We start from the raw sequence: 12,169 nt of genomic DNA, 5'->3' as shown, positions 1-12,169 counted from the left end.
TCTATTAGTCTGCTTTAAATGAATTATACCAAATCACTGGTAAAATCAAGCATTTCTTAGACAAATTAGGCATTTTAATCAAGTGATTAACTGAAAGTCTGAATACTCCAGATTTAGACAACAAAGAAATATTTCCACGTTACGCTTTGCCCAGGTCTGCATCTCATTTTCAGTTTTTTTTTCTATTTTGAATTTAATAATCTGTTTTGGGATGAATGAGGAATCTTTCTAATGCAGCCCTGCTAATCTTCTTGTTTCTGACTTTAAATTTCCCCTTCATATTAAACACCTTGCATGTGCTTAACCTCCTATTTTATAAATTCTAGATGAGTTAAGCTGTGCTCATAATAAAATGCAGCCTAATATTTAACCAAGACTCAAGGTTTTAGTTTGGTGTTTTCCAACCTGGACCCTATTATCCCATGTTTTAGTGCTTTAGTGACTAACTGGGACAACATTTTTTTGTTGGTGCAGTATTGAGCGAGAGTGCTGCAGCTGGCAGCCACAAAACAAGCTGTAATTTAACCATTCAGGGCAAGTTTGCATTGCTGAAAATAGGGTCCAAATGATTTTGCAACATAGACTTGGTATTGTTTTTTTTCTAAGCCCTTAAAGACCTTAAAATGAATTTTGTTGTCCAAAACAAAACCAAAAAAAATACATAAAATGTCAGTATGCTGTGCTATATGATGTGTATTAATTTGACTCTAATAAAAACTTAAATTTAAAAAAAAAAAAAAAATTAGAGCCCAGGCCCTTTAACTAGAATGAAAACCTTGCGTCATTTAAAACAGATATTTATGCGCCGCACATCTTGCCCACACTAGTTTTTATTTTCCTCTTTGATAATATATTTACAGCATCATGCATGGTTTACATTCAGGGTTCAGCGTGTTTAAAAAAATGACCTCCCAGCCCATGTGTGAGCATTTAATAAGCACAATAACAACAACAATAACTAGACGCTTAAAAAATAAAATTAAAATTGGTGACAATAAACACACAAAAAAATTTGGTGATCATGTGTTAAGTTTCATTTCGACTGAAGTCCAATCATGCATTACAGTAATTTAAAATCCTAACTAATGATAATAGTGTAAGCTTGTAACACACGTATTTTGTGAAAACATTGATCATCAGCAGGACTGGAAATTAACTTTCTGTCCAAATGCCACCGTGGCAGGTGTATTTCAAAATCTGCAAGCACGCTCAATAAAATACGTTTTTTCGCTAGTGTGTGAAGCAAATCTAATAACCACTTCCATATTTTACCATCATTTGACTGGTGCTAATTTTCAACCCTGATGATCAGTATAACTGTAAAATCCAACATCGCTTTTTTAACACCCCTAATTTTAATGTTAAAAGGGCTGTCGCACTGCGTCACAGCTTGAGCTAAAATTAAGCATAAATTTTGGCTGTGCTGCCTGAGTGTTTGCTTCTGCTTGTTCTGACTGGCATGTACATTAGACTTAAAATTGCACGCCACAGATTTAATGAAGCAAACTCGTGAAGTAGGAATGATTTGCTCGTCATCTGTGGAATCTCATAGCTCTGCCATGAAAGAATTGTTTGTTAGTGCCAATGCTCATATTTCTGCTTTATTTAATCTGCACTGCTGCCTCCAAGTGCTGAATGTATCTCCATCTGTGTTTGTTGGCTGCATATTGATACTGCAGGTTTTGTAAAATTGTCACATACACTTGCATACACCCAAAAAAAAATGTAAATTGCAGAGTTTACAGTGGGAGTGTGCTCCATCTTTCTCCCCCTTTCAAAACACAGCAGCACCAAAGACAGCTGTCATATTTTGAATATGAGAATAAAGAGGAAACAAGCGATGTGATCTGTACATGTGACTTATTAATAAGCAGCTTTTCCTGGTTTTGTCATGGATTTGTGGATTTTAGGGGGCGGGAGACTTTGGGAACATCATAATTCAATTTGATTGAAGGTTTTTTTTAGTGTTCAATTCAAAATCAAATCTTGATTCAGTGAACAGAAAAGGGGGCACAATTACAGGTCCCTTGCTCCAGTATAATAACTGTGGCAGATCATTCACTGGTGTCCTTATTTCACTGAATCACAATATAAATAAATAACTGGCAATTAAGATAAATGGTCTGCAGACCTTTTTTGAGTGAATGCATTCATTGAATAATCAGTAATGAACGCCTCGTACTGTCTCCTGTCTGAATGAGAATAACAAAATGAGGAGGAGACTGGCTGCTGTGCATTGTTACTGACATGCACCATTAGCTCTGGGGAAAGGCAAGACTGAGCACGTGCAAGGAGTTGCGCAAGTGATGCAATCCTCCTGCGGGGGGCAGATGTAACAGTTTGCATATTGGCAGCAGCTATTTTCATAATAAAAATAAGGAACATTTCTAAACACTTAAACATGTTTCAGAGTGTTTAAGACTTTAAAACACAGGGCTGTTGTAGCTGATAGAGAAGTCACAAGCAGGTCCTCCAGCTCTGCAGTTTCATTCACGCTCACCATAGTGTGACTGGCGTGCACTGCAGTCCGCTTGTAACCTTAACCTATGTTGCTAACACGGTATGGCTTAAAGTTTCTAGGTGGTACTTGTGCTTATGAACTTTGGTTCTACATTACATGCATAAACCTAGATATCATGTATTTTGCGTGCACCAAACTGCGAACCCCGTACTATGATGGCTTAGCACCAATGCACAAACCATTACAGCCCTACTAAATATGCGATTAGCATGTATTAGTGTTTTAGTGTAGTGGCAGTTGAACCCTTTTAACAATTGCTTGTTTTTGTGGTTATGTAGCTGTTTTTGAATTGGATTCATGCTCACTTTAGTGATGTGCAAATCTACTCTAAGCTGCACCTGTGTGTATCTGCACTGCTGCTGAATGCATTTGCTAACTCTTCTGTACCTTTTCTTACTACTTATTCCTGACACATATTCTCAAAGTCATAGCACTCCTCTCCTTCTCCGTCACTTTGGCTGCTGCCGGTCGCCGCCTCTGCATGTCACTAGTATTCGTGTCACTTTGGAACCTGTCGTGCTGGTTGGCTTAGGCAGTCCCCTCCTCCACAGGAACAGGAGAACACCGCGGAGACGGAGCCCCGAGAAAGTTTACCAGACACCAGCCCACCCAGAAGCCCAGTGCTGAAGCGGCAGCTACAAATACACTTACACCGTCTACCTGATTCTGTCCTGCAGTCTGCTCTGTCTTTGCCAAAGCTGTGTCTGGATCAGTCTGTTGCACAGTCGCCTCCATTGTTGTCCCAGCTTGTAACACAGCCTGCTAGTTCACATTCATCACATCCCACAACACAGTCTCCTCTGGAGCTGTCCCAGCCTGTAACGCATCCCGCTTCTCCACCTTCACCGAGTCCCATAAAAGACTGCAAACAGAAAATGATGCTGGTATGTTTGCACCGTTTGCCCCAGACTGTGGTGCCGTCGGCCTTGTATTCACACAAATGTACATCATCATCATCTCAGCAGCAGTCCCGGTCCATGCAGGACTCAGCTCTGACAAACGTCTCATCAAAGTTGTGTTCACAGGGACGTCCAGAGTCTGAGGTGCAGCACCCAGACGTTTTGGCTGAGACACACACAGCTAACAAAGATAAAACTGAGCAAGTGCTGCCTCAGACTGTCGATCCACACACAGACTTACAGGAGCGCACGCAAGAGGAGGAGCGGGAGGACAGACAAGAGGATCGCCCCGAAGAGGAGGAGGCCGCTTCTGTAAAAGAGACGGTGCCGCAAAACTGTCCAGCAACTGACAAACACTATGTCCTTCGTTCCCAGAATCCTGCAGAGTGTGCGTCAGTGAACACCCTGACTGGGTTATCTAATGGATTTCCCCAAAAGGGCGTATTGCAGGACAAGTACAAGATTCGTGTGGACTTCAAGGTGAGTTTTTGCTCGTGTTGGGTGTAATTTGTATGAATCATATGAATTCATCTCGGTTCTTAGAAATACACAAGACTTGAGCAAATTGCATTTTTATTTTTATGACTTTCTGAGAACCAGCCATGTTATAGAATCATGTAGCTGTTTTTTTTTTTATTTTAATAGGTTTGATTAATGTTAATGACCTGATGCATCCTCAGAAAACCAAGAAAAAACTGGTTATTTTGCTTTTGCTGTCTTTTTCTTGTGTCCACCAGGAGGACTGTGCTGTCCAGAATGTGTGGCTCATGGGTGGCCTCAGCGTCCTCACGTCTGTCCCCACCACACCACAACCTGTCTGCCTCCTCTGTGCAAGTAAAGGACGACATGAGGTAATTTTTACTCTAACCTAAATTGTGTGATTCTGAGAAGCACTGCAGTTTCTTAAGTTAACATTGTGCACGTCATATCTCCAAGCTTATGTTGCAAGATTTTGTGTTTTGGTGCTCTGTAGTGCCGTCAGTAATACCTTTTGTTTCCCACTTCAGATGATATTCTGCCAGATCTGCTGTGAGCCTTTCCACAGTTTCTGCCTCTCATCAGAGGAGCGCCCCCAGAAGGAGAACAAGGAGAATTGGTGCTGCAGGCGCTGCAAATTCTGTCACGTGTGTGGCCGTCGAAGCAAGAGCACCAAGGTATGAAATCCAGAATCGCTTTTTATGTAAAGTGAAAAAAAGTCTCCTTAATGGGTTAAAGGTTAGGTTTACTATGTGTCCTCAAACAATGGTTGTTCACTGATATGAGAGTTGAAACATTGAAACATTTACTTGCTGTGATTGTTCTTCCATCCCCAATGTGGCTGATTGGAGACCAAATCCACAGTCCTTGTTGTGTGTAAAATAAAATATAACTTCAAGTAACAGAGAAGCAGTTATTTTCTACTCCAATTCAAGGAAAAGTATCAAAGGCAAATCATTGATTAATTGTGACAATTATTGCAGATAATGAACACATTCAAAAGATGTTTGCCTGCTTTTTAAACGGGTTCATATAATGTTGTACTGCAGAAACGCATTCGGATGTTTATTATTTAGTTATATTCACGACCACACCACAAATATGAATACAAAACACTTCATTTAATTGCAAATGATACATACACCATTTTTTTTGAGGACTAGATAGATGGAAAGTGTCTTTGTGGTACATGATTTTTATTTATTTATTTTTTGGACACTGAGACATGTTTCATTTGTTTTTCATTTTCAGTTTTCACCTTCATACCTAATTTGAATTCTTTTTATTAATTTATAAAATCCTGAATTTAAGATACTACATTTTTCAGACTCATTGTGGAATATGAACAAGATAATAATAATAAGGATCATATTTCTTTATTAAGGTTTTGTTTTATTTCCATACTTGTGAATTTGAGAAAGTGATGACCATGACCAGTAAATAACTCATAATTAATGTATCCTTCTGTTTTTTTCCCCTCAGCCTGTTTTGCAGTGCAGAAGATGCCAAACCTCGTACCACCCTTCCTGCTTGGGACCAACGTACCCTAAGCCTCTGAACTGCTCCATGCCCTGGGTAACTGCTTGCCCTGTCTTAGTTGATATCAGAAAAGAAATCCTAGATCATCATAAAATGGAAAATATTTTTTCAGAGGGGCTTTAAAGAATCTGCCTAAAATTGAATATAATCCTCAGAAGTGTCAAGATTGCCCTCACACTGTACGTCATTGACAATTAATGAGTTTTGTTTGCATTGTAAACTCACCAAGGGCCTCATACTTTCTATTTTGTGACACCGATGTGTTTTTGTAGGTGTGCATGACGTGCATTCGGTGTAAAAGCTGCGGTGTGACTCCTGGAAAGACCTGGGATTTAGCCTGGAACCACGAGCAGGATCTCTGTCCCGACTGCACTTCTCTCCACAAAAAAGGTAACGATCAGTCAACTCAACAGCTTTTTCTAATGGCTCAGTCAGTCAGTTACTTGCATCTATATCCTTGCAGCCATATTTGTAAATGCTCAGTAAATAGATGGTTCTTTACACACTGGGCGCACATTTCTAGTGGGAATTCTTGTTTTTGTTTTTGTTGTAGGTTCTGCCACACAAAACACAAATAATATTATGCATGAAAAAAGACCCATATTTTTCTGAGCGTCAGCATCTTTACTGAAGGCATTAATCAATCACGTTGTGCAAAACAACAACACAATCGCTCCGGAGTCTGAACCAAGAGTGCAATCTTTATTCAGGGTTCCCACAGTCATCTCATTTTCCAGGCCTTGGAAAATCATGTGATTAAAAAAAAATCATTAAAACTTTTGGAGAACTTTTTGTTCTGTGTAATTATAACCTTCCGGGTAATGTAACACAAACACAAATTTACTTTCGATAAGTTAGCTGCTGATGTAATGTAGCTCTAATATGTGTCTAAGGGCTGCACAATATAATAATAATAATATATAATATCGTTTCAGCATTGCGGTGTGCAAAAGTCACATTGAAGGACCTGCAAGTAAGGCAAATGAACTCAAACAGCTTATTTGCTGCTTGATACTAAAGGACGTTTCACCGAGATCTCATTTTACAGGGCTAATACCAGTCAAGTCTTCCCCTTTAAGACAAGTTACTTGATGTAGTGTGGCTGCGCAGGTTAAAGAAAGTGAGACTCTCGTAAGAGTGTGTCTTTAATCAGAAAAGTATTGCAGCTATTGCAATTTTGTATTGTTATCAGTATGAGTAGTTGTGATTTTAGTGACATTTATTCGTCACGCCCCCAGTGTATAAAGGCCTTAATGTTATTCAGGATGACCTGGACTTGTATGTATTGTGTGTGTGTTTGGAGTTAAATTGTTTGGCTCTAGAGATGGATAATGCAACTGATATGTAATCTGTATCTTCATCAGGTAATTTCTGCACGATCTGCCACAAGTGCTACGACGACAGCAACCAACACACACAGATGATTCAGTGTTTAAAGTGCAGCCACTGGATTCACTACACATGTGAAGGACTTTCGGGTGAGGAATAACACTCTGGATGAGTTTGACATTTCATTAATGAATAAACAGACAACAAAACACTGAGGAATACCGGGCTTAGTTCTTAGTAAGATGAGTAAAAAAATTAGATTACAGTGTCAGTGCCTGATTTATAGAACATGAACATAGAATATTATGCTGCGCATAATATCGTTCATCATCTTATCTTAATCAACATTATATCCTCTAAATCTCTGTCTGTCTTTACAGATGAGCTGTTTGGGTTGCTGTCAAGTCAAACAGAGGAAGTGTGTTTCACCTGCTCATCCTGCAGCCAGCAGCAAACTGAAGTCCGCAGTTTAAAGGCGGCGCTGCAGAGCAGGCTGATGGCCGGGCTGGAGGAGGTGCTCGCTGACCTGCTCTCCAGCGACGCCACACAGCACCTCCTTGTCTGTAAAATGGTAAGAGGACTTGCACAGATGTCCCTAAAGCAGCACATTTGACTTACGGCAATAATAATAAAAAAAAAAAAGCGTGTTTTTAAGCTTTTGCTTAAAATCTCCCTCATGTTTTATCTTAAATTGTAAGTGTACTATTGTTTATGATCGTCTGTAACAGGTTGCAGAATTAGTCTTCTTATTTTAACTGTTGTTTTTGTGTTTCAGTGTCGGGAAACAAACAACACACAGCTTGTCAGGGAACAGCAACCGGTGTGTGATCTACAAGCCGTGGAGAAGAAGTTTAAAGAGGGGGGTTACACCTCAATAGTGAGTGTATTCTTCCTGATAATCTGACTATAGAAATCAGCACAGCTCTTTGTGCTTTAGATGTTTGTAAGTCAGTAATAAATAGAATAAAACAAGTGCCATGTCTTTTTTAATGATTCATACTTTATGAGAATGATTCCAACCACAGTGAACATTCAACACACACAAAAAAACAATATAAAACTGAATCGCTAAGAATAGATAAAAGTGATTGAAATTAAATAGAGAAAGACAAAACAAATCAAACAAAAATGCAAATGAGAAGGAAAATTGGTGCGTCCAGGATGGTGCCCTCTCAGCTGCACAAGACAGGTGCCGTATATTTTCAAATTCAGCTTCGAAAAAATGAATAATAATGGCACAAAAATCAGTTGCGTTTCTTTTTCTGACACCCTCTGTTGTGCGATGCTCATGATTGAAGCCCTAACGTTTTTCTTTTCCTTCTCGCTCCCTCAGAAAGCGTTTCATGTGGGTGTCGTCTCTGTGATGAGGAAGTGGTTGAAGGAAGAGGAGCTTCTCCCTGAGGATCAGAGACCAACCAGTCAGGCCAGGGCACGCTATGTCAAAGTAAGCCTCCCTCTCAACTCTCCCACGGTTTTAAATTATTTTTAGACACTCACTGATTTCCAGTGAAAATCTACTTTTTGCTCAGTTTCTGTTTTCATGGTGATTTCTTCTGGAATGTGGAGCTGAGTCATTAAACTTATAGACTATTAAAATACGATATATATATACGAATATCCAAAAATAGACACTGTCCTTCACCATATTCTAACCTTTGACCTTACTTGTTTTTTGCAGGTGATTGAGCAGGTTTTTAGCTGGTTTCCAGCAAGCCATCTGAAGAAGTGGAACGCTCTCTCTGAGGAATTACCAAGGTAATTAATAAGTATAGTCAATGTAGTTATTCCCTCAATATCTACACTTTCATTATTCATTATTTGAATTCAAAGGAGCTTTGAGAAAAAGCAAGTGCAGTGAGTAAAGATATATTGGAATGAAAAAATGTGTAAACAGCAGCAATGTAATTTAATTTATAAATGGAAAAAAAGGCAAAAAATTATCTTTAAAATAAAAACAGAAAAAATGGGATTTTGGACTTAATATATGCACTCCGTTTTTTCTTTTTTTTAAAGAAATGTATTGAAAGGTGTCTATTCTGTTCATTCTTATGTCACTGTGTGCATGTTTAAGCTTTATGGTTCAGTTAAAGCTTCAGGTGAGTGTTACTGAGAGTAAAAGTCCGACCCTCCCTTCTGTCCTCCTTGTCTCTGTAGTGGTATGCTCCCTGAGGCGGTCCTCCCACCATCTAAGGAGCACAGTTATGCACAGTGGCTGGAGAGGACATACCAGCCAAGAGAGTCCAGGGGCCCACAGGCGGGGAAAACTGACTTTGTGCTGAACTCAGTCTCCACACAGCAGTCTGGTGTAACGCACGGCCTCCCTCTGTCTTCACGTGGTATGGAAACTGCTGTAGTCCGTAACTGTTAATTGCTGAGGAATGTGATTTTTGTCCGAACCTTCTGACATCTGACTGCTGTCAGTTTGTAGAGGAGGAATCGAATCTTTACAGATTTCACATTTGTGAAGAACGTGGTGTTTCGTAGTAGGTCTACATATTGAGAAAATAAATTAAGGTGATAACAAGTTTAATAAAAATAAATGTGTTATTTATTCCAGGGAGGGTTAAGGTTTTCTAAATACTGGTGTTCAGGGTTTCTTTAACTCAACAAGCCTGAGAGGTTGCGAGGCTTTTTGGAGCCCCTGGCAGGCAAAATAACAGCAACTTTCCCTTTGTTATAAGAGCAATAATGATACGATATCAATACTAGAGTTTCTACATTCATGAACTTCAGTGCATCTCTGTGAGTCTATGAATGAGGCAAGTGTGTATGATTAGTTTGTCTGTTATGCAGACTGCAGTTGAAGTCAGTTAAAAATTGATAAAACATGACGAACAAGATCACGTCTGTAGACTACCTGTAACAAACAGGCCTGGCAGTGAAGGATTTTGGTGTTTTTGTATTTTCAGCAGAGCTAGACCAGAAAAAAAATGTTTAAAACAGATCTCTGGTGCTGTTTTGTCCTAATTTTTAAAGGGAATAATGTAGTAATAGGCCAACCAGCTTTAAAAGTGATTCATTTTCTTAAAAAAATGTAATTATTAAATCATTTCTATGCGTCGCACCTCATTATTGCTGAATTGAAGAGTGGTTCATGTAAATTGTGAGCTCATAAATATTAAGAGAAGTAACTAATAGGTATTTAAGCAAACTTTAAAGAAACTTTAACATGATACATTTGAGAATGGAAGCTGGTGTAGCAGGTGGTTGGAGTCTTTAAGGGTTACATTTAGGACGCATAGTGACATCTGTCAACCTTTAGCAATGAAATCTGGGGAATTTTTGCATTTATTGCAGTAGTATTATCTGTTATCATATAGAGCAAACCACAATTTCCCCCCCAAGGACAAATAAAATGTTTCTACTTCTGAAACAGATAATTATCCATTGTTATAGTATGTGTTCATTTAGTCCTGTTCTTCCTCACAGGCGTAAAGAATGAAACAACCAAGACTGAAGATATGAGGCAGTGTGCCCTGTGCCAGCATTATGGAGACTGCGCTCCCAGGGTGAGTTAGGCTGTCCTGCTGTGTTTCTACTGCAAGGCCTGCAACTAATTTAATGCTTCCCTCATTGATAAATCTTGAGATTATTTTCTACATTAATCATTTGGTCTGTACACATTGTGTATATAGTAACAAATACATTATTTTCAGCAGTCTAACACCCAGATATATTCAGCAGTTTTAGTAAACCTTAAGATAAATACGCTTAATGCTAAACATAAGTTGTCATTTTTTGAAATAGTAGCAGATTAATTGAGCAGTTGTTGCGACTCCACTCACTGTAATTCACATGAAAAGTAAAATACTTGAACACAGAAGCAGGATGCATTATGTGTTTCCTTGCATGTCATCTTACGTTACAAACTGGCGACTCTCTACTGCATTCTTAGGGAAATGATTGTGTTTTCCCCTGACAGGATGCAGGACGGCTGTTGTATTTGGGACAGAACGAGTGGGCCCACATTAACTGCTGCCTTTGGTCTGCAGAAGTGTACGAGGAGAAAAGCGCTCTTTTGCAAGTGCACAGTGCTGTCTCAAGAGGGCGCCACCTGGTAAGATATTAGCAGGAAATAAACTCTTGTTTTGGTAGCTAGATGTTTACTTGTCTCTGGCTTTAAGCGTTGTTGGATTGGCAAAAGTTGCATAACTCTGATGAAGCAAAATTATGACATGGACTGGAAATTATGTCTTGCATAGAAATAAAATAAGAAAAATAAATGACACACTTAAATGGTTATCTTGTTTTACACTCAATTTATTACATTATCGGGAAACATAAAAAAATATATAACATCAATATACAAGCCCATGAGAAATAAGAATAAATAAATAATTGAATACATAGAAATGAAGCAAATCGAGGGAACAAATGTAAAATAAATGAATATAAATGAACAGCACAGAACACAAAGGATGTTGTAAAGTTAAAGAAAATCAATGACAAGTTGGCATTTAACTTGTATTTCAACAAACTTTGGTCAACAAGTCATTAAGATCATTTCAGACACTGCTGTGGACAAATTATGATAAGACTGAATAAAACCAGGAGAATCCAGGGAATATATGATGAGGAGCTATATGATTAGCAGAGAAATTGCCAATTCGTTTATATATTAATGATTTAAATGTAAGCACAGATCATGAGATATATATTTGTATACTGCAATAAAAAAAGCAAAAATCGATGGATTCAAAATTGATCAAAAAAAAAAGGCTGAATAAAACCTTTACAAATGCTAAAAAATAAATAAAATAAAATAAAACCAAAACTGATCACAGCTAGTAATCGTCAATGTGCAGCTTCATCCCGCCACACTTTAAACAAAAACATTAACGTGATTTTTTGTTTCTCGTTCGGCAGCGTTGTGATCGTTGTGGGCAGTCTGGAGCCACTGTGGGCTGCTGTCTCTCCACCTGCCAGAGTAATTTCCACTTCATGTGTGCTCGCGCCCAGAACTGTGTGTTTCAGCTGGACAGGAAGATGTTCTGTTTCAAACACAGAGATCTTGTCAGTGAGAAGGTATGGACACATTTTTTTCCCAAGCTGCTGTCTCATTTTTAATTTCATTACAGTTGCCAGTAAACACTTTACACCCTGTGATTTTTGTCTACATTGTATTGATTTATTTTTTACTGACCTTGTCCAGGTGGTGTCTGGGAAAGGGTTTGAAGTGACTCGGCGGATATACGTGGACTTTGAGGGGATCAATCTCAGAAGAAAGTTCCTCACAGGCCTGGAGCCAGAATCCATAAACATGACTATAGGTAAGAATCTCTGTCTGCTGGTTTGAGCCTCTTAAATCCTGTACAGAGTATTTGTCTCCATAAAAGGATCAAATACATTAGACGGATATTCTTTAGTGTACTGAAACGTACTGTCTTTGCTTTCTCACTTCTCC

The 12,169-nt window shown here is 38.8% G+C and overlaps 1 protein-coding gene across 5 annotated transcripts in view; it reads left to right on the top strand.

The window, feature by feature from the left end:
* Positions 1-12,169, top strand: part of kmt2ba (lysine (K)-specific methyltransferase 2Ba) — a 36,236-nt gene that overhangs the window by 12,952 nt on the left and 11,115 nt on the right. For 3 of the 5 annotated variants that reach the window (XM_088090130.1, XM_088090129.1, XM_088090128.1), the window contains exons 10-24: positions 3,073-3,900; positions 4,158-4,271; positions 4,428-4,574; positions 5,380-5,472; positions 5,709-5,826; positions 6,801-6,914; positions 7,146-7,336; positions 7,541-7,642; positions 8,099-8,209; positions 8,444-8,520; positions 8,920-9,101; positions 10,195-10,274; positions 10,688-10,822; positions 11,632-11,790; positions 11,918-12,035. In XM_088090130.1, coding sequence (XP_087946256.1) covers positions 3,073-3,900; positions 4,158-4,271; positions 4,428-4,574; positions 5,380-5,472; positions 5,709-5,826; positions 6,801-6,914; positions 7,146-7,336; positions 7,541-7,642; positions 8,099-8,209; positions 8,444-8,520; positions 8,920-9,101; positions 10,195-10,274; positions 10,688-10,822; positions 11,632-11,790; positions 11,918-12,035 — 2,569 coding nt within the window. The remainder of the gene's footprint in view (positions 1-3,072; positions 3,901-4,157; positions 4,272-4,427; positions 4,575-5,379; positions 5,473-5,708; positions 5,827-6,800; positions 6,915-7,145; positions 7,337-7,540; positions 7,643-8,098; positions 8,210-8,443; positions 8,521-8,919; positions 9,102-10,194; positions 10,275-10,687; positions 10,823-11,631; positions 11,791-11,917; positions 12,036-12,169) is intronic. The other 2 variants (XM_042505981.2, XM_042505979.2) reach the window with 1 other exon arrangement.

Source organism: Plectropomus leopardus, chromosome 17 (assembly GCF_026936395.1).
Source record: "Plectropomus leopardus strain MGB_pleo_1.0 chromosome 17, ASM2693639v1, whole genome shotgun sequence".
Lineage (NCBI taxonomy): Eukaryota > Metazoa > Chordata > Actinopteri > Perciformes > Serranidae > Plectropomus > Plectropomus leopardus.
This window is presented reverse-complemented; position numbering and strand designations above follow the sequence as displayed.